Source organism: Eumetopias jubatus, unplaced genomic scaffold (assembly GCF_037043125.1).
Source record: "Eumetopias jubatus isolate StellerSeaLion01/CBP00866 unplaced genomic scaffold, mEumJub1_p1.0 scaffold_12, whole genome shotgun sequence".
In the NCBI taxonomy this organism is placed as follows: domain Eukaryota; kingdom Metazoa; phylum Chordata; class Mammalia; order Carnivora; family Otariidae; genus Eumetopias; species Eumetopias jubatus.
This window is the reverse complement of record NW_028274818.1, coordinates 27,399,913-27,420,999: the sequence shown is the minus strand read 5'-3', so window position 1 is coordinate 27,420,999 and position 21,087 is coordinate 27,399,913. Positions and strand designations below refer to the sequence as shown.

The following is a 21,087-nucleotide window of genomic DNA, read 5'->3' as shown; positions in this document are numbered from 1 at the left end:
CCGGTCGGCCACCTGCGGGGTGTCCCTGTGTCTCCCAAATGGGGAGAGGAGGGAAGGGAGGAAAGCACCATTTATGGAGCATCTCCTGTGTGCCCATGGCTGTGCTGGTGGCCTCATGTCCTGTTCCTCATGCGGCAGGAGCTCTGAAGACAGCTTCCTCCGAAAACTGATCAAACGGTGGCCTTCCAGCAGTGGGCAGGGGGGTTGGAGGCTGATGGCGGGCAGAGAAATCCCCAGCTGCAGCCGCCTTCCCGAGCACACCTTCCTTTGCTCTGACCACTGGGCTCAAGGCGTCACATGAGCCAGGCTGTGCACACGCTAACCGCCCTAGCTGGTGATGGCTGGCAGTGCCAGCAATGGACAGTTACACAGAAGATGCCCAGCCACGAGCAAGGGCCCGTGCACATCAGGGGAGTGACACCCCGTACCCCCACATGACCCTGGGGTCCTTTGCATCGTTCAGCTCCTGCTCCAACACAGAGGTGGTGGGCCACGAATTCAGCATGGAAGCCTGCTCTTAACCCGGTTTCAGGAGTGGGGATGATTTGAGCCAGCCTCTTTTCCAAATGATGGGCATGGAGCAGGTCAGGGCTGTCTGCCACCCCAGTGTCCAGCCCATGCCTTTCCAAGGAACCAGACTGTGTCAGTGGTCAGGGTAGGAGCCACCCTGCTCCTGTTTCCTATGACCCTACTAGCCCACCCGGTGTGGACTCCCACCCACGAAGAGCCCTTTAACCCCTTCTGTGCTTACCTGGGCCTAAGTGCGGGGGAGAAGGCCATGGTGGGGGCAGAGACCCTATTCCCCGGCCCCCCACTTTCCCACCCCTGGGTCTCAGGAGGACTCTGGGCAGCCTGCTGCCTGCTCCCTTGCCACTGACTGAATCATTTCTATATTTGGCCAGTGAGGCACGTGGGTGGGGAACCACTCCACTGCGGCTGCACTTCTGACAGCTGGGGGTGGGGAGAGCGGGAGGCGGAGGCTACGGCAGGCAGCAAGCTTGTGCATTCCTTGGGAGAAGTAAGGAAGGCTCCATCTGAGTGAGTAAGCCTGGAGCAGGGCCATGTGCCACCACCTCCCTCTCCTCCCCCACCCGATGGTCCAGGTCCTGTCTCCTGCCCCCACCCCCGCCCCTGGATGCCCTTCTCAGCTGGTCCTCATGGCAGGCTCTTCTTCCACAGACCGCTGCCCTCCAGCAACGATGGGTGTCGCTAGACCCAGCTGGGACTCGGCCAGGCCCCAGCACTCAGCCTAAGCGAAGGGCCCTCTTCCAGCCTCGCTCTCTCTGCCTGTCATGGCCACACTCGGCTGCTGCCCGCTTGTCTGGGGACATAGGGCACCCAGCCCCAGCCCTGAGAGCTTAAGCCAGGCGCTCTGGCTCCATTCCACAGGGGCGCCCCGGGCACCAGGCCCCTTTCAGAGCAAGGGCAACTGATGCCATGGGAGAAGCCCCCGCCCACCTGTCCACTCGCCTGGCGCTGCCCGCTCTGAGACCCATGCACTGGGTCCCCCTGGAGGCGCCAATCCTGTGAACTCCTCCCCTGTCCCCCGACGCTGAGAAGGCCCTGCCCACCCCCACCATGTGTGAGGTGATGCCCACAATCAATGAGGGGGACCCCCTGGGGCCCCCCCACGGCGCCGACGCTGACGCCAACTTCGAGCAGCTGATGGTGAACATGCTGGATGAGCGGGAGAAGTTGCTGGAGTCCCTTCGGGAGAGTCAGGAGACCTTGGTGGCCACGCAAAGCCGGCTCCAGGACGCCCTGCATGAGCGGGACCAGCTCCAGCGCCACCTTAACTCCGCCCTCCCCCAGGTAAGGCCACATTGTCTGCACCTCCCTCAGCCCCTGCACTTTCCCCTACCCCGGCCCAGCCCAGATAAGCTGGGCCCTCAGCTTATCTGCATCTATTTGCATATCAACAAACGGAATTCACAGAGCATTTAACTTTCCTTTATCTCCCTACATAAATCCTTTCCCTGTCACTCCCAAGCTCCTCAGCCTGGAATTGGCTTCACCTGGAGAAAGGGATGGAATTTGGTGCTGGAAGAAAACCCAGCCATAGCTGCCCACTGCAGTGAACCCATGCGGCCAGCAGGTGGCACCCTAGACTGGAAAGACACCTCTGCCTTGCCGGCACCTCATCAGTGCCCTATTCTTGGAGGTGGTGGGTGGGGAATCAGAGGGTGGAAATGGAGAAGCCTTAGGAGATCATCTAGTCCACCAATTATTGCACAGATAGAAAAAACAAGAGGCATTGCATGGAAAATGCTAGGCAGAGCTGAATCTAGAAGTCAGGTATCTTGACACCTGTCTTACCCTCCTTAACAACACTACTGCTAGCAATGATAGTCACCGTTTCTGTGTGTTTTCTATGTATTAAGCACTTTGTGCGCAGTTTACCTTGCTAAATGCTAACAGCAATGAAGTTGGTACCACCATCATCTCGATTTTACAAATGATGGAAGGTGATGCTTGAGATTAGCCAGTTGCCCAGCGTGTGTGTGTGTGTGTGTGTGTGTGTGTGTGTGTGTGTGTGTGTGTGTGTGTGTGTGTGTGTGTGTGTGTGTGTGTGTGTGTGTGTGTGTGTGTGTGTGTGTGTGTGTGTGTGTGTGTGTGTGTGTATGGGGGGAAGGGGTTGCTGCCGGGACCGGGGAGGCAGCCGTGAGGAGCCACACACATGCCTTTTCCCCACATGTGGGGAGAAGAATTAGGGTGAACCCAGGTGGGCTGCAGAAAGCTCCTGCCCAAGGCTCAGAAGTTGTGGGGGCAGAGTCTTGTGATGCTTCATCAACAGGGATATGGAGCCCTGCTGGTGAATGGGGTTCACGAGGCCCCGAACAAGCCGTAGATTGAGGAGCCACACACATGCCTTTTCCCCACATGTGGGGAGAAGAATTAGGGTGAACCCAGGTGGGCTGCAGAAAGCTCCTGCCCAAGGCTCAGAAGTTGTGGGGGCAGAGTCTTGTGATGCTTCATCAACAGGGATATGGAGCCCTGCTGGTGAATGGGGTTCACGAGGCCCCGAACAAGCCGTAGATTGAAGGAGCCAGGCCCTGCCCTTGGGGCTCACAGACTAGAAAGGAGATAGATAAAAAGCCAAGTGATTGGAAGACCAGGCAGGGGAAGAGAAGAGTGGCCTCAAAGGCTGTTAAAACAGCATGGATGGTAGAAGTCACTTGTGCTAAGTGCTTTCAATACATTGGCTCATTTAGTCATTGTAGCAACACGGGAGGGAGGGCTCTACTTCTATCTTACAGATAAAGGCGGGGCTTCAAAGAGGCTAGGTAACTTGTCCAAGGTCCCACAGCTAACGGGACAGGGCTGGGATTTGATTCCAGCCCCACACTGGGAGCTGCAGGAAGGCAGGGATTATGTCTTTCTTGTCACTGTGTCCCCAGGGAAGAGCACAGGACCTGGTACACGGTCAGTGCTCACAGTACTTGTGGTTGAATGATGGGCTCCTAAGCTGGTGCTCTTGAGCTCTGTTCCAGACAGTACTTAGAGGAGGGACACAGCCTTCCACGGGGGAGTCTGGAAGGGTCCCAAGGAGGTGTATCCTTTCAGACGGGCTTTGAAAGATAGACGTGATTTCATCAGGTGGTGACAGAGGGTTGGGCTTTCCAGGGGGAGGTAGCCCACTGAGCAAAGGTGTGGAATCAGGACGGCTTGCTGGTGACTGGACATAGCAGGTGACCCAGGTTGACCAGGTCTTAGGGTGTATGAAAAGGAACCATGAGAGAGAAACTTGAAAACCAGCATAGGAAGCTTCTATTCAACATTGTGGACAACGCCGTGCTTTGGGAGATTGTCCTGGCAGCAGTGTGTCAGATGGGCTAGAGTTGGGGAGGAGGCTGATGTCCTGGGGTGGGGAGCCCAGGGCGGGGCCGGGGGGAAGAGAGCACAGGTCCTTTGGTGGGGGCGTCATGGTATGGGGCTAGGGGCGTACCGAGTCCTGTCTCTGGGTATAAGTATGTGTGTATGTGTGTGTGAGAGTGAGTGAGTGTGTGTGTGAGAGAGAGTGTTTGTGAGTGTGAGCGAGCGTACGTGGTGCGTGTGTGAATGGGTGTGCGTGGGAATGAGTGTGTGTACGTGTGAGAGTGAATGTGTGTGTTTGTGGTGCGTGCGTGTGTGTGTGTGTGTGTGTGTAACCTGAGGAGTGGAGCAGCACTGGGGCTAGGCCTGGCTTTCTGGGTGTGAGATGTTTGGCCGCCTTTGGCCATGGCCTTGACAAAAAGGCAATAATCAAGGAACGGGGTTAGAGGTATGAGGCTTCTCAGGCTCTGGCATCCCTGGGTCCCTTGGCCCTTTCCCACAGCCTTTCTTGTCCCCTGTTGCCCAATCTGGAGTGATAAGAAGGGGTTGCTTCGGAATTCTTCCTTCAATCATGAGTCCGTGGTGGATGAAGGAGGCTTCAGTTGGTAGAGGACCGCAGCCACCGTTCAGTCACTCCCAGGCTCTGGGCATCCACAGAGTTTGGGTCATGTCTCTGAAACCTTTTCCGGAATGGGGTGATGTCTGCTTGAATAAACAGGATACGACGGACCTGGAACTGTGGGCCGGCCTCTCACCCTTGGGCCCTGGCCCTGACTGAGATGGGTGGGCTGGAACCGTGTCTCCGCGTGTCTGGGTCTGACAGTGTGGGAGCAGGGCTCCTCGAGGGGACACTTTGAGCATGGGTACTCGGTAAGGCCAGAGCGAGCGCCCTGGCATCAGGCACCAGGATGCAGCCCTGGACTAAGGAAGCGCGATCCCTGGGATGTCGCCTAGAGCCACATGGCTGACCGGGCAGGTCTGCAGGCTCCCTTGCTTTCACCCACATGGGTCCTTATTTCTGTCCCCTTATTTCACCAGCCACCTGTAGCTTGCAAAGCCCCGGGGAGGGTGTGGGAGGGAGCTCCCTGGGGCACTCGCTTCAAAGCCCCCTCTCTTCCTTGTCTAATATCCGCCAGTCTCTGTTGGGGCCTCACTGTGCCAAACCAGAGGTGAGACTCCCCTCCATCTGTTTCTAAAGGATAATGTCATTAAACAGAAATACAAACTAGGGGAAAAGATAGAATTGGGTTATATTGTTGGCTTGAGGAGGAAGGGGCTGCAGAGCAGATTCGGTGACTCTCTCGCTCTTGTTTCCACCTCTGTACCCCCCTTGTACCATAACACATACTTGGAGTGCACGGAGGACCCAGAGACGGGGACCCCTCTGGGGGCACACATGCTAGCTGCAGCTTATAGCCCTGCAATGTGGATGGGTGGGGGCTGTTCTGGGAGCAGGTGCCAGAAGTAAGGGATGGGTGAGGAGATCCCACCACTGGTGTGGGCATGCAGGACACTGGTCAGGGGGCAAATCCCCGAGCACTCAGGGGCCTTGGGGGTTTTCAGGAATTTGCCACCTTAACCCGGGAGCTGAGCATGTGTCGGGAACAGCTTCTAGAAAGGGAGGAAGAGATATCAGAGCTGAAAGCAGAGCGGAATAACACAAGGGTAAGTGGGGTGACCTGGTGTGTGTGTGTTGGGGGGCGAACCCCCTGACCAAGGGTGTGGCCAGGGCCGGGCCCATCCCCGGCCCCGTGCTGACCTCTTCCTGTCTTATGTTCTGGGGTCGGTGCTGGGTTTTTCCACCCGTAGATGGGGGTGGCCCTGGGAAGGTTGGGGTCCTAGGACAGAGGCCAGGGCTGCTGGCTTGGGGAAGATATTCAGTTGGGGCAGCGGCTGTTTACTGGCATGAAGCATTTCAACATTTTAACAACGGTGCACACGGCCCCACTCATGGCTCCTCAGCGGTCACGTGGCCCTGCTTCTAGCCCCTGGGGCACATGCTCACAGCCCTCCCTCTTGCCCTGCCCTGCGCCCTGCCAGTTGCTTCTGGAACATCTGGAGTGCCTGGTGTCCCGCCACGAGCGGTCGCTGCGGATGACTGTGGTGAAGCGCCAGGCCCAGTCGCCTTCAGGGGTCTCCAGTGAGGTGGAGGTGCTGAAGGCCCTCAAGTCGCTGTTCGAACACCACAAGGCCCTGGATGAGAAGGTAGCCGGCGGGGCCCACCGCCTGGCCCACCCCACCATCCAGCCTTGCCTCCGTGTGTCCCTCCTTGGCGATTTCTGCATCCCGTGTTGAGGGAAAACTGCCCTCTAGCTTCGCAACTGGCCCCTCCTCCCACCAACCTAATTTCCAGGTCCTCCTGTCAGGTTCCCGCTCAGAGATGTGCCTCTTGGCAGGCCCCTCTCTTCGCCTTATGCCCCAGTGCTGGTAGATCAAGCCAGGCTCCTGCAGCCTGAGGCCCGTGGGGTCCCTGTGTCTTCGTCCATCCCCCCTTCCCTCTGGCAGGTGCGGGAGCGGCTCCGGGCGGCCCTGGAGCGAGTCACCACCTTGGAAGAGCAGCTCGCCGGGGCCCACCAGCAGGTAAGCTGCCTGCCCTCCCTCCACTTGCAGACTGCAGCTCCCGGTAGCCAAGGCGAGTTCACTGCTTTGCCCCCCCTCTGTTGTGCATTGGATTTCTTCCCCAGTCATGGCTGGAGACCGCTAGCCAACTCGAGGCTGGGAGGAGGCAGGGGACTCAGAAGGGTCTGGAATATACAGGAACTTCTCTTTGACTCACTGCCCTGGGTGCTGTGCCCTACAGGTGTCTGCCCTGCAGCAGGGGGCCGGGGTTCTGGAGGGAGTGGCAGAAGAGGAGGGGACTGTGGAGCTGGGAACGAAGCGCCTGTGGAAGGTGGGTCATGGGGACTTGCATGGCAGGGGCAGGGTGGCCCCCAGACGGGACGCGAGGGCCCCACCCTGAATTTGTTCAGGAGAGCAAATGCTTGAATGAAATTTGGGGCTTTCTCCCATATTCCAATGTCTCTTTCCTTCTTTCCCCCACCCCATCTGCAAAGAAATCGGTAGATATTTTGTGTGTCTACCCAACATGCTGCTAGGCACATAATATGTTGTCCACTTGAAGGGTTAGGCGCCATCTACCTTGTGTGTCAGTGTCAGGCCAGATCCCTTTTCTCTCCCGGAGCCTTTGTTCCCTTAGTCAAGCTCCTTCTTGGGTTACAAGATTCTGAGACAGCAGGTAAACAAGAAACTACTGTTTTTCAAAAGAAACGCAGGAGAGCAAGGGTGTTTTGTTTGGTCCCTGTCTGGAGCGAGCTCCTGGGGCCCAGAGGAAGGACGGTGGAGCTGGAGGTGTGTGCGGACTTTGGAGGCAGGGCTGTCATCTGCTCTGGGTGTGCCGTCCCTGGGGTGGGCCAGGGGCGCGGGCTGCCCTGGGCCCTGATGACCGACTGATGGCTCACTGTCCCTGGAGGATGACACGGGCCGGGTAGAGGAGCTGCAGGAGCTCCTGGAGAAGCAGAACTTTGAGTTGAGCCAGGCTCGGGAGCGACTGGTCACCCTGACGGCAACAGTGGCCGAGCTTGAGGAGGACCTGGGCACAGCCCGCCGGGACCTCATCAAGTCGGAGGAACTGGGCAGCAAGCATCAGCGGGACCTCCGGGAGGTGAGCTAGGGCCCCGGCCTGCCCCCATCTGGTTGCGTGCGGGCACTCAGCACTCCGGAGGGCAGCTGCCAGGATGCCCTAGGTGTGGAGGGAGGGCCAGGCCGGGGCTGGGGAGCTTAAGACTGAACACTGGGTGGGGTCCACTGTGTGGAGGAGCGGCGGGAGGGCTGGGTCAAGGTCAGAAACTGGCAGGGAGGCATGGGGAGGATACAGGCAGCCAGACGTTGGTGGGGAGATGCAGACAGGATGGGGGCAGGGAGAAGCTGATGCGCTTCCCTCCCGTCCCCTCCTCTCCCGCCCTAGGCTCTGGCTCAGAAGGAAGACATGGAGGAGAGAATCACAACACTAGAGAAGCGCTACCTGGCTGCGCAGCGCGAGGCCACGTCCATCCATGACCTCAATGACAAACTGGAGAATGAGCTGGCCAATAAGGAGTCCCTGCACCGCCAGGTAACTCCTCCCGCTTGTGTGGGGGCAGGCACTGTACTTGACCCTGGCGGTCCTGAGGATCGTGCTGGAACCTTCCCCTCGTGGCCCAGGAGCCCCGGCATCATGGGCAGCCTAGAACCAGGTTGTCCTTGGCTTTTCTGGCCTGTCACCTGCTCTCTCCTGAGGCGGGGCCATGAGGTGGGGGAGGCTTCGGGGCTCCCTCTTGACTCTTGGTGCCCCCGCTCCCCCCTCCGCGGTGCCAGTGTGAGGAGAAGGCCCGGAACCTGCAGGAGCTGCTGGAGGTGGCAGAGCAGAAGCTGCAGCAGACGATGCGCAAGGCCGAGACGCTGCCAGAGGTGGAGGCTGAGCTGGCTCAGAGGATTGCAGCCCTCACCAAGGCAAGTGGGTCCAGAGCCCCGGGATCTGCCTCTGTCTCCGCTTCCCGAGCTCTTACAGAGCCAGGCAGTGCGTGGAGAGAGCGGGAGGCAGGCAGGGCTGGGAGCCAGGAAACTGCCTCTCACTGCACGGCTCCGGGAAGCACCCTGTCTGTGTCTGTCTGTTGGAAAAGTAATCCCTGCCCTCGTCACCCCTCAGCGAAGTGACGGTCCCCTGAGGAGGGCTGCAGAAGTCCACGGAGAAGTAGATAAGACTGTGCCGAAGCAAAATGTTTTGATGATCATTTACACTATTGTATTAATAGTAGCTTTTGTTGGGGGCTGGAGTGGAAAAATTAGGACTTTCATCTCTGGAAAGATGAAATCCAGGAGGAGATAGGATCAGAGTGGGTGGGGGGCGGCAGTGGGAGCGCAGGCTGAGCATGCCTTTCTTCATCAAACTGAAGCGTTCTGGATCTAGGGACCAAGTCTGGCTGCTTGAAGACTGCAGCTTTAGGATTAGTAAAAGGGAATAGATTTGTACCTGATGGATAGTTAACTTTATGGAGGAATAATTTCTAAGAGGTAGGCAGGCTGAGATCATCGTTGAAGCTGGAAGAGCTGGGTAAATGCACGCACCTAGACATGCGGTGGGCTAATCAAGAGAATTTCAGAGTGTTTGCAGCGGGTTGGATGCTTTCAGGGGGACCTCATGTGGGGTCACCAGAGCTACCCTCCCCCAACCCGTGGAGAGAAGGAAATCAGCAGTGGGTAAGCAGCAGGCCCCAGAGCCTCTGGAGGATAGAGGCTGGCTGCTTTGAGCATGTCATCATCTCTATGATGATAGGGTTAGACTTGGCGGTGTCAAAGGTCTTGCTCGCTCCTTGGGATGCAGTGCTGGGTTTAAGTGCAGTAGAGGATGCCACGTGTGGGATGCTGAGCTGTCAGCTTTCTTATCTGCCCAAACTGACAGGAGGGGATGGACTGAAGTGATTCAGATGTTCAAATGAGTCATAGTAGGGGGCTTAAAGGAGGGATTTCCTGACTGTAGGATGTGTGCTGGTCTGGAATATCTTGTCAGCGGAGACATGGGGTCTCCATCTCTGGAGACACATGAGTGGAAGGGAGTCCACTCTGCCTGGGTGGGTAATAACCATGGCTAGCACTTGCTGAGTGTTTATTGCATCCTAAGTGTTTGCCATGGATTATCTCATGTCGTCCTCACAATGGTCCAGTGGGCACAGGGGCTGTTACTATCCATATTTTACAGTTGAGGCAACTCAGGCACATAGAGATCCAATAACCTGCCCGATGTCACACACTGGGGAAGAGAGGGGGTCGGGATTTGAACCCAGGCAGTCTGGCTTGCATTCATATTAAGTGCAGGTCCATCTACCTGGAAGCATAGAGGAGATTTATGGTAGCTCATGCTTTCAAGTGGAGATTTTTTCTGGACGTGGGGAGTCCATTGGGCTGCCAGCTCCAGGATGTTTTAAGGCAGGCCCTGAGTAGGAAGAACACTTGGCAGGGAGGAGAGAGTGCTTGGGAAGAAGGGCAGTGGTGGTGGTAGTTCTGGTCCAGGGTGAGAGGCTGAGGGCTGGGCTTCGTTTGTACCGAGGCCCTGATCCCCGAAGAGCCCCCTGGCACAGGGTGTGTGGGATGCGGGGCCTGAGCAGGAGGGCAGGGGATCTACAGGCCACACTGACCCGTGTCCACCTCCAGGCTGAAGAAAGGCACGGCAGTATTGAGGAGCACCTGCGGCAGCTGGAGGGGCAGCTGGAGGAGAAGAACCAGGAGCTGGCGAGGGTGAGAGCACCGCGCTGGGCTCTCAGGCCCTCTCCTTGTCCCCAGAGCAGCCTCCCAGGATGGCGTGTGGACAGGCCTGAGAAGAGTGGGAGCTGGGAGGGGCCTGGCCAGGGACAGAGCCATAGAGGGGCCGCAGGAGGTGGTCGGGGGAGCTGGAGAGCGGGCTCCGGGAGGACGAGTAGGGGACGGGTGAGTGGGGTGGAACCAGGCGGGAATGGGCGGCCCTGGGGTGACCTGGGACCAGGTGTGCTGGCTCTGCAGGTGCGCCAGCGGGAGAAGATGAACGAGGACCACAACAAGCGGCTGTCAGACACCGTGGACCGGCTGCTCAGCGAGTCCAACGAGCGCCTGCAGCTGCACCTCAAGGAGCGAATGGCCGCCCTGGAGGAGAAGGTGCGGTGGGTCGCGGGCCTGGGTGGGCGGGGCTGCCAGGGTGGGGCGGGGCGAGGGTGTGGGTGGAGCCGAGGGGAGGAGTTGGGATGCGAGAGGTTCGTCAGGGGCGGGGTGTGTCTGGGACGCAGACCTGGGTGGACGGACCTGGGGAGGCTGGAGAAAGGAGGAGCAGGAGGGGTGAGGAGGGGCGGGCTGGCCTGGAGAGTGGGGGCAGGGAGGGGAAGGCGCCGGCCGGCGCAGGAGTAGAGGAACCGGGGCGGGGTCCCTAGCTCCCAGCTGTTCTCCCCCAGAACACGTTGATCCAGGAGCTGGAGAGCTCCCAGCGGCAGATCGAGGAGCAGCACCATCACAAGGTACCAGCTGCTGGCCAGCCCGCCAGCCTGGCAGGGCCGGGCTTGCGGTGAGGAAGGAACATGACTGTGTTTCATGCAGCTGCTCTGACACCCAGCACCACGCTAGTCTGTGTACAGACGTGATTTCGCTGATCCTCGCTAGCGTCCAGCACGGTGGATGCATCGCCACCCACATGTAAAGAAGAGACGGAGGCCATAAGCACAGGGCATAGGGTGGGCCCCAGAGGCAGGGCCCAGGGTACGATTTGGTGGGGCCTCAGGCCAGGTGAGGCAGGAGACCTCCGGTGATTCTGAGAGGACTTGTCACTGGCCCTGCCTCAGCCCCGTCTGTGAGGTCTGGGTGGGCACCCTGCTCCCCTCAGCTGCCCAGCCGGTGTCGCCATGCGTCTGTGTGGTGGTGAGGGCTCCGCAGGCCTATTCCAGTAGCATCCTTACCAAGACAGACGCTCTCCTGGCCCTGCCCTCCGCCTGCCCGCTGCCCGCCCTTCTGCTCACTTTCCAGTTGCACCTCTTCTCTTGGTGTTGTCTGTAGGCCTGGCCGGGGGCCCCTGGCTTTGGACTTTGCAGGACACTCTTCTGCTTCTCCCCAACTCTGCTGTCCTCTTTGTGCCTCTCTCCCCTTTCCGCCCCTCCCTGGCCCCACCCTCACCCCGGGTCTGCCTGGCACAGGGCCGCCTGTCTGAAGAGATTGAGAAGCTGCGCCAAGAGGTGGACCAGCTGAAGGGTCGAGGGGGGCCGTTTGTGGATGGCGTCCACTCCAGGTACTGGAGCGCGGGAGGCTGGGCGTGCTGGGATGGGGTCCTGGATGGACCCTGAGGAAGGAGACTTCCTCCCACCAAAAGACCGCCCAGGACCTCAGGGTCCTCCTCCTATCCAGGGTGGGACCCTGAGGCTCCCAGAACGTGGCCAAAGTCACCTAGCTCACTTGGGCAGCGTAGAGGGAGCACCTGTCCTCTGAGGGATGCTGAGAGGCAAGTAAAGAGAGGATGCTCCTTCCCCAGAGCCATGGGACACGGGCCGCACTTCCTGATTCCTTGACAGAGGACATGCCATTGAGAGGGGTCTGCTGAGTTACATGCTCACCTATGTCCCACAGGACTTGCTCATGGAGAGTGTCTGGTTCATTCTAGTTCCTCGGAGACACCATCTTTAGGGCTCTGGAGGATTGTTGCTTGAGAGTTAAGGACCACACAGGTTCAGGCAGCAGGCAGTGGGCAGAAAGGCAGCACGAGAGACTGACATGAGGCATCCAGAACTTCCTCACAGTTGGAAGTTGAGAGGCCACGTCATGGTTGTGACCTCCCTTTTTCTGAAAACATTGTAAGAGGTGGAGAGTGGTGCTTTTCACCTGCTGCTGGAATTAGGTCCATGTTTTAGGGAACTTCTGGATTTTTCTCCACATTCTGTGAAGTAATTGACGTTGAACTCAGACCTCAGTCTTGCTGCCACTTCTCTGCCCAGAGAGGCAGGGTGAAGATTGAGGATACTAGTGGGCGATGCCCCTCAAGGTTCATGGCTCCTGGCTGTTTTCTTTCCAAACCAGTCTCACAGGAGGGAGTCTTTGAGGTTCCCTTCAGTCATGCTTTTGCTATGTCAGGGCAATAGGGATCCATTTCCCTGAAGAGTGGTCACAGGAAATGTGTACATACACATTTGTATGGAGGGGTAGGGCTTGCATTAGGGGAAGGGACATTGAACCTGAAGAAGAGAAGCCTGGGGGTGTCTGGGGTGGTAGAGACTTAAGTACCATCTTCAAGTTCATCAGGAATTATTGTTTAGGACAGCGTGGAGAGAAGCAGGGAACAGAGACAGGGAATAGCAGCTGGGATCCCTCTGACTTCTTCCTTTCCATAGGTTTCTCCAAAGAGAACCCCACCCCCACCCCCAATGAATACGACTCATGACTCAGAGAACACCAAGTTATTTCCCGCTGCTTGCTTTCCTTAATGGCTGAGCATTCTTGGCTTTGACCATAGAAAGACTGGACCCATCATGGGATTGGGACTGAGTTGGAGAAGAGAAGAGGGGGATAAGCAGGAACTCCCTTTTCCCTGCTCCATTTCCCTTATCCATTGTAGGCTTGCCCTGTCCCTCTGCCCTGGGCCCCCTCATGGGTTCCAAACTGGGAAGGCATCATAGGGAAGAAGAAGTGTCACTAGGGAAGGCGTCCAGACATTCCAGAGCATCATTACTGGGATTCTAAAGCCTCAGGGTTGGAATAAACCCAGGGGGCATCTAAGTGGTTTTTCTAGCCCATGTATCTGATAGAGTGTCCGGGCCTCCTGAAGCTTCCTGGGGGAAAGGGAGTCGGCCTGGGTTGAATTTCCGCCAGGAACTCAGTACAGATTATGGGGAAATCCAAGGAAAGTTGCTGAGGAGAAGACAAAGAAACAAAGACTTTAGGGATTAAAAGGACCTTCAGAGACCCGCCCTTGCAAAGTCCCTCAGTGCCCGGAGCTCTCCAGCCCCGTTCTTGTCAGATGGCCCGAGAGCCAGGGTTGAATACCTCTGATGGAGAGCTCAGCTCTTTAAAAGCCACCAGTTGCATCATAAACCAAATCTTACCATCCGAAGGTGCTTCTTATGTTAAATGGAAAGCTGCTTCCCTAGAACGTTCTCCCCTGGATCATTCTGATCCCTGGGGCACCAGAGAATAAATCGAATCTCTTGTTTACACGGCAGCCCTTAAACCATTTCCAGTAGCTTTCTGCCAGCTAAGACTTCTCTTCGCCAAGCCAAAGATCCCTTAACTCTTTGGACCTAGTGGGTGTGAGCTGGGGCTCTCAGTCCTCAGGGCTGGTCTTTTCTCCCCCCCCCACCCCGCCGCGGCACCCCTCCCCAACCACTCAAGGTCGCACATGGGCAGCGCAGCGGATGTGCGGTTCTCCCTGAGTGCAGCCACCCACGCGCCCTCAAGCCTGCACCGCCGCTACTCAGCGCTGCGGGAGGAGTCTGCCAAGGTGAGGGGTGGAGGGGTGAGTGTGGAGGGGTCTCCCCGGGGAGTTTGGGGTCAGTTCGGCCGTGTGCCTGGCTCCAGTTTCACAGACGGCTGGCGTGCGGTGCAAATCCTCCCCCCCCCCCCCCCGTGTGGACAACAGCTGCAGCCCTGGGGTTGGGGCCATTGTTAGCTGCAACAGCTGTGCCCCCTCGCCTTGGCCTCCTGGTGGGCAAGTGGTGGGGCTGGCGGGCGGCCAGCCAGTCCCTGAGGCCCTACTGAAGCGTGTGCACGTGTGCCTGGGGGTGCAGGCGTGTGTTTCTGGCAGTCAGGGTGGGAGATGCAGGGGTGAGATGGAATTGGCCAGCTTTCTGGAACACAAGCTGTGGTTTATGGGGGAGATGAGGAAGGGATGGCAGGTTTAAGTGGCCCTGGGGAGATGGCACCTGAAGTTTTCTGAGAAGCAGCTTTGCGTTCCTGCTGAGACTGCCTGGGGGGCGGGGAGGGGGAGCAGGAAAGAACGGGGCAGAAGAGGACCAGGACCCACCTCATCTTCTATCTGGCGAAACGTGATTCCATCCTAGCGCCATAATTGTTAAGCATGCTGTGCCCTGAACCCAGGTCCTCCCTATGCTCTGAGGCACTGCAAGATATAGGTTAGAGAAGGAGGGAACTCCTAGCCTGCTGGGGGAGGATTCATCTCTGCCCTTAGGAAAGCCCTAGTCTGATGGGGTCACAGTCTGAAGGGATCTCTTTCTGCCCTCTCCCTTTCCTCTTTCTGTTGATAAGAACACAGCAGGTGCCCAGGAGCTAGAAAAGAGCCCTAATGGGAATTTGGGGGTCTGGGTCCTAGAGGATGGGGTTGGAGCACCTCTCTGTCCCTGGCCCCCCTGCTCTTCTGGCTCGCTCAGCCCACTTCTGTCCTCTTTCCTCTTCTGGGCCTTTATCCACTGAAGAGGTTGGTAGGGTGACTTCTGAGACCACCACTTCTCAGGGCTGGGTACGGGATCCTGCGATGTGCTGAAACCCTGGGAGACGCAGGACAGACAGGACTGCTTGGCTTCTCTTGTACCCTGGATCTAGTTACTCTTTGAGAGTTTGTATTCATGGAAAGGGGTAGCCTTTATATAGTGCCAGACACTGTGCTAAGTGCTTTCCATGCATGTCCTCACTCTGTTCTCACGATTACCTACAACGTAGGTAGGTACTATTACCATCCCCGTTTTACAGATGAAGAAACTGAGGCCCAGAGAGGTTAAACAATTTTACCTCCGTTGCACAGCTAATAATCAGATTTCAAAGCAAGGCAGTTTCTTTCTGGAATCTGTTCCTAACCACTCTGCTACCTGGCTCCTTGAATTGGGGTAGTATTTCTTAGACTCTAATGGGCAAATAAATCACCTGGGAAATTGGTTAAAATGCAGATTCTGAATCAGTAGGTCTGGGGTGGGGCCTGACATTTTGCGCTTTTAACGAGTCCCCAGGAGGTGCCAGTGCTGCTGGGATAGGTGGGGAGGGGCCTGCTCCTCCGCAGTCTGGTGTGTCTTATTCCTACTCTTCTCCCCTCCTTTACTAAGGACTGGGAGCCCTCTCCACTGCCTGGGGTGCTGGCCCCCACAGCCGCCCCTGCCTTTGACAGTGACCCCGAGATCTCCGACGTGGATGAGGATGAGCCAGGGGGTCTGGTGGGCTCCGTGGATGTTGTCTCCCCCAGTGGCCACTCGGATGCCCAGACCCTGGCCATGATGCTGCAGGAGCAGCTGGATGCCATCAATGAGGAGATCAGGTTCGGGCTGGGGCGGAGGGTCTGGGAGGTGCCTTGTAGGACAGGGGCCACTTTAGGTTCGGGCACTGCAGGACAAATTCTACGTGTATCTGCTTGTCTCTTCTAGCTGCCCCTCTGAGTGCTCAGTCTAGGGACTCCGAGCAGGGGGCATCAGGCTCCATACCGGATGGAGAGGGGTGAGACCTCAGCCTGACTTCTCGGGCTTCATTTCCCCTCCCGGGGCTAGGGAGGCTGTGTTCCTGCAGCTCCTGCGGCTGAGACTGGAGACCCCCGACCGAGACCACCTCAGGGGGAGAACTTTGTAGATGCTCCGGTCAGTCTGCCCCTGCATCTCTGGGGGAGGCAGCATTATTTCCGTTGTTCAGCCAAGGGAACCGAGACCAGAGAGGTTAAGGGATTTGCCCGAAGCCCCACAGTAAGTGGCGGGGCCAGGATTCGCACTCAGGTCTACACTCTGTGTATTGTAGCATTCCTCCCATCCCTAATGAGGCGTCGAACAGAAACCCGTGGCAGGGAAAGCGATCAAGACCTGTACTTTACCCTGCCTTCGTAGGAGGTTTGTGAATGTTTATGACCAGCGGCAAGGACAAATCTGAGCCAGAGGGCTCAGAGCTCATAGGGCTATAGGGGACATCTGGTTCCATGGTTCCCGCACTTTTGGATTTCACAGACCAGTTAGAAAACACACACACACACACACACACACACACACACACACGAGAGAAGGGTAGTAACCTAGGGCTGCCAACTTTTATTCTGCAAAGGAACCCATGAAAAGTAACTGCTGTCCCCTATCACAACCATTCTACAAAAGAAAGGGCATATTAACACCCCTGACGTTGGAAAGACAGACTCAGAATAAAGACAAGTCCAGCTCCTAACGGACAGTTGGCATTGTCACATCAACACATGCGTGTGTGTACATGTGTGTGAGGCTGTGTACACACGCCCCCCCCCCCCCAGGATTATCATGGGTTTTCTCATTTTTCATGGAACACGGAAAACTCCATCAGGGGTCAGCGTCAGTTAAAGGACCTGGGTTCGGGGACGGCTGGCTTGGACATTGCATGGGTCTCGTGGGAAACTGAGGCCAAAGAGTCTAACCCTAGGTGGTCCACGTAGTCAGTGGTAGGTCAAGAATTCTGCCTTCCAGGCTGGTTTGTATCCCACTGACTAAATTCCTCCTTTGTTGAGCTGGGGAGTTTTGTTACGTGAAGTCAGCTAACAAGACAGACAGAGGAATGTTTCTGAGCTGCAGTGGGAAGATCGGGCTGTGTCCACGAGGCCTGGCGTGTCCCAGCGATGCCTGAAACAGTGCCGCGTTCCCCTGGGCATTGCCTGCTGCCTGGGGTCCCAGAGCGGGGAGTGCGGTGCCGGCACCTGCCTCCTGCTGGGCCTCGCTGGGGCCAGTGTAACGTCTGGTTTTGCTTGCCTCCCAGGATGATCCAGGAAGAGAAGGAGTCCACGGAGCTGCGTGCCGAGGAGATTGAGACTCGAGTGACCAGCGGCAGCATGGAGGCCCTCAACCTGACCCAGCTGCGGAAACGCGGCTCCATTCCCACCTCTCTGACTGCCTTGTCCCTGGCTAGTGCGTCCCCCCCGCTCAGCGGCCGCTCCACGCCTAAGCTTACCTCCCGCAGTGCTGCCCAGGACCTGGACCGCATGGGGGTCATGACCCTGGTGAGAGCCTTAGGACAGTTGATGAACAGCCCTAGTCAACTCTGGGCTCTGCTTTGGGGGCTGGCCGAGGGTCGCTGCGAAGGCTTGGTAGGGCTCACTCCTTCTCAGCTGGGCCTGGCATCCTCTTCCCACGACGTGTGTAGACCCCAGCGTGTCAGGCGGCCAACATGTCCCTCTGGCCTGCGCCCGTCATGTCTTCCGCAACCCTTTCTCTTGGATAAGTGCAGAATGCTTAAGAAACTCACCCCCTGCCCATACCTCTCCCTCTCTTCCAGAGGTGGCCTTGACTTATTTTTCCAGGCTAGCTTTTTTTCTGCTGGGGTATTCTCTCTCGGCCTGTGTAAGGCACTGAATCCTATCGTCTCTTCCTAAGACCACTGGGCTACCCTTGGGGTGGACTTTTGGGCATCCGGAGGGTGATGCTGAGCTCACCCTTCACTCTCTCTTCCAGCCCAGTGACTTAAGAAAGCATAGGAGGAAACTGCTGGTGAGTGCTGCCCGATGACCCAGGTACTAACGGGTGAATTCTCCCAGGCCCTTCCCTTTTGGCTTCTCTCCCCTGGCTGGGCCCTTGAGTCTGAGTCTGGGCTCAGAGAGGGCCCCGTTCTTCCCACTGCATTTCTCCAAGCTCCTCTGCCTCGTCTGGGCTGGGTAGGCAGGCCCCAGATCTCTCCCTCTATCCCCTGACGGCTTCACTGTCTGTTCAGTCGCCAGTGTCTCGGGAAGAGAACCGAGAGGATAAAGCCACCATAAAATGTGAGACTTCTCCTCCTTCCTCACCCAGGACGCTGCGGCTAGAGAAGCTTGGCCATCCAGCCCTGAGCCAGGAAGAAGGCAAAAGGTAAGTGGCACGGGCCCCACTTTGAGTCCCTCTACGGCCAAGGTCATCTCATCCCCCCCTCCTGCCTCTGGAGGGACGGAGTCTCACCTGTCCAGGTGTCTGAACATCTCGCTTCTCTCTGAAACACTGTCAGGGAAGGACATTCCCATGTCTCCTTCGTCACCTGCTCTGATCATAACCTGCACTGCTCCCCCCCCCCCCCCCGCAACCTCTGCTGCTTACCCTAAGTCCTTCCAGAGGTCTTACTCCCAGGTCTCCTGTTATAATGAAAGCATGTTTCTTTTCATTCCGCCCCCTCGTGGCCGTCCTGTAGTGCTCTGGAGGATCCGGGCAGCAACCCAAGCAGCAGCGACGGCAGCCAGGACTCCTTGCACAAGGGCGCCAAGCGCAAGGGCATCAAGTCGTCCATCGGCCGCCTGTTCGGGAAGAAGGAGAAGGGCCGGCTAATCCAGCTGAGCCGGGATGGAGCCACGGGCCATGGTGTCTGTCCACGTCCTAGGGAGTGGGTGCAAGCAGAGGGGCCAGAGCAGGAGGGAGTCCTGGGATCCTGCCTTCTCCGCCTGCCTCCCAGGGGGCCCGTGGGTGGAAGCCACAGGTCAGGCCGATTTCAGCTCCGGAGAGGAGAGGCGAGGCAGGTGGTTTGGGTTAGAGCTGTTTCACAGGGCCAAGGGCTGCCGCAGGAGCCGCTGGCTCCCACCACTGGAAGCGTCCGGCTGCAGGTGGGTGGCTCTACTTGGAATGCTGTGGAAGGGATTCCTGTATGGGCGAGAGGTTGGACCTCTGAGGTTTCTTGCAGTTTGAAGGTTTTCTGAAGTACCGTGCTCAGGACTTTCGGGAGGAATCTCTGGGTTCTTTCTTGAGGAGAATCGGTTCTTGATTAGAACTTATTTCTAGTACATCTGGCCTCCAGGATGCAACATGTCATAATGCCTATTGATGGCTTCATAGATATTCGGAAATGCTTGGGCGGGAGTAGCATTACCACTTCTGTGCTAATATAAAGTTCTTGTGTGTGCTTGGCACCTGGCGGGTACACAACAAATGTCGGCCGTCTTTCTCTGCCCTCCCCTATTCCTGCTTTCCTTTCCTTCCTCCCCTCCCTTCCTCCTCTTTCCCTCATCTACCAGTCATTTGTTCAACAGACATTTATTGAATAACTACCGTATACAAGGCTCAGCATTAGGTGTTGTTGGAACAATAGGCCTTTCCCTCAAGGAGCTCAGTGTCTCCTGGAAAGGAAAAAAGATAATATGTATATAAAGAGATGATTCCAGAACGGCGTAATGATAGCAGTATGCTTCAGGTGCTTCTGGAACGCCGAACTCGGCCGTGGAGTGGTAGGGACACCAGCAGTGGCTTCCTCTGCTAGGCAACCGCTGGGCTGAAGCGGGAAGGCTGCGTAGGAAGTGGCCAAGCCAAGAAGAGTTGTGTGTGAGGGGACCGGGGGTCTGGGAGAGGTAGGTTCTGGGTGCAGGAGCTCTGTACACAATCGAGTCTATTCAGAGCGGGGGAGAGAGAGGCTGGGAGGAGTGGAGGCGTGGCTGTGGACCCTAGGCTGGGCCCAGCTCAGAAGGGCCTTGAGAAGTTCTCCCAAGGCAGTGGGAGCATTGACAATTGCGTGCAGGATGAGGGCCTGATTGATGAGAAGAAAGGAACCTCTGAACCCAAAGGCATAATTAGACCTCCCTGCACCTCAGAGAAGGTGGGGATCAGAAGCTGGTTAACTGAGTGAGGAGGAAGAGGAGGAGGAAAGGCACCTCTCGCCTGGGTGGGGAATGAGGTGCAGCACCCTGCCCCCAGCCCTCAGGAGCTGACACAGATGGGGCTGGGAGGGGGCCAAGAAGGTCTGATCTGTGGAAGAGGTGTTCTGTGGGAAGTCTTAGGATTTTCTACGCTCCCCGCACCCCGGCGGCACCTAACCCTGAGACGGCATCTCACCTCGGCTTCTGGATCGCCCACACCTACGGCCGGCCGCACTGTGCGGTGTGCCCAGAACTTGATGAATTCTAAGATGTGGCGCCTGCCATGAACTCTGTAGGGGTCTGGTGTCCTTTTCAGGAGATCCTTAATAGAAGAAGACTGAGCTAGGAATGTTCCCCCGTGGGGTTCGTGCAAGTGTGCTTCCTGAAAAAGAGGCCGAGGGGCACGTCTCTCAGTGTGTCCGTCTTCCCACCCCCAGCCGGGTCAGGATAATCCTCTCTGAGCCCGGAGCCCACTCACGTCTGGCTCTCCGGATTTCCTTTGCACCTTGGTTTGGAGGAGAGCAATGTTCGGTCTAGGTTTCTGCTGCTGAAAGGGTAGGACAGCCTTAGTCCATCTGGCTGGAAAATGCCTGCAGGGTTGAGGCTCTCTGGGGGAGACTCTCTGGGCTGGGGGACCCGTTTGATGCCACTGTGGGGCCACCCTGGATGTAGGGACATCGAGCCGAGGCTCTAGGAATAATGAATGGTCCCATCAGGCCTCCTGGGTTGTTAAACATCGAGGAGCCTCCTGGGGGTCTGCTCCCCAATCCTGGCCCAGGCCAAGGGAGGAAAAGGAGAGGGCCTGGCTCACATGTCTTCTCTTCCCTTCTAGTTCTGCTGACAGACTCCGAGCTTGGTCTGCAGGAGCCCATGGTGCCTGCCAAGCTGGGGACCCAGGCAGAGAAGGACCGGCGTCTGAAGAAGAAGTAAGAGCCACAGGCCAGGGTGGCGCCCGGCACCTCACCCGCTGTCCTTCCCTTGGGTTGCCATGGGACTGAGCATTTCTAGGTGCCACGGGACTGAGCTCAGGCAGCCAGAACCGGATCAAGGCCCTTTCTGAACTGAGTTGGCCTGGTCCCCCTGGGCACAGCAGGGACTAGGAGGTGGTTTTTACTATGACCCAAGGGAGAAGGAGGCTGGGGGGCTGTGGGAAGGTGACCTACGACCTGTGGGTCTCTCGCGGAGCAGACTGAAATGTCTGTGGGTCAGGCCATGTGCAAACAAAGTCAGAGCCCCTTGCCCTCTGGGGATGGAGAGGAGTGCTGCCCCATGGC

The 21,087-nt window shown here is 57.5% G+C and overlaps 1 protein-coding gene across 1 annotated transcript in view; it reads left to right on the top strand.

Moving 5' to 3' along the window:
- Positions 1-1,578: 1,578 nt before the first annotated feature.
- The window catches only part of PPFIA4 (PPFI scaffold protein A4), a 36,042-nt gene continuing 16,533 nt past the window's right edge, over positions 1,579-21,087 (top strand). The window contains exons 1-19 of the mRNA XM_028120243.2: positions 1,579-1,812; positions 5,377-5,478; positions 5,854-6,018; positions 6,319-6,393; positions 6,614-6,703; positions 7,283-7,474; positions 7,778-7,924; positions 8,167-8,301; positions 10,000-10,083; positions 10,345-10,476; positions 10,767-10,829; positions 11,499-11,590; positions 13,681-13,789; positions 15,342-15,550; positions 16,990-17,230; positions 17,682-17,717; positions 17,938-18,071; positions 18,385-18,551; positions 20,646-20,739. Of these exons, the coding sequence (XP_027976044.1) occupies positions 1,579-1,812; positions 5,377-5,478; positions 5,854-6,018; positions 6,319-6,393; positions 6,614-6,703; positions 7,283-7,474; positions 7,778-7,924; positions 8,167-8,301; positions 10,000-10,083; positions 10,345-10,476; positions 10,767-10,829; positions 11,499-11,590; positions 13,681-13,789; positions 15,342-15,550; positions 16,990-17,230; positions 17,682-17,717; positions 17,938-18,071; positions 18,385-18,551; positions 20,646-20,739 (2,501 nt within the window). The remainder of the gene's footprint in view (positions 1,813-5,376; positions 5,479-5,853; positions 6,019-6,318; positions 6,394-6,613; positions 6,704-7,282; positions 7,475-7,777; positions 7,925-8,166; positions 8,302-9,999; positions 10,084-10,344; positions 10,477-10,766; positions 10,830-11,498; positions 11,591-13,680; positions 13,790-15,341; positions 15,551-16,989; positions 17,231-17,681; positions 17,718-17,937; positions 18,072-18,384; positions 18,552-20,645; positions 20,740-21,087) is intronic.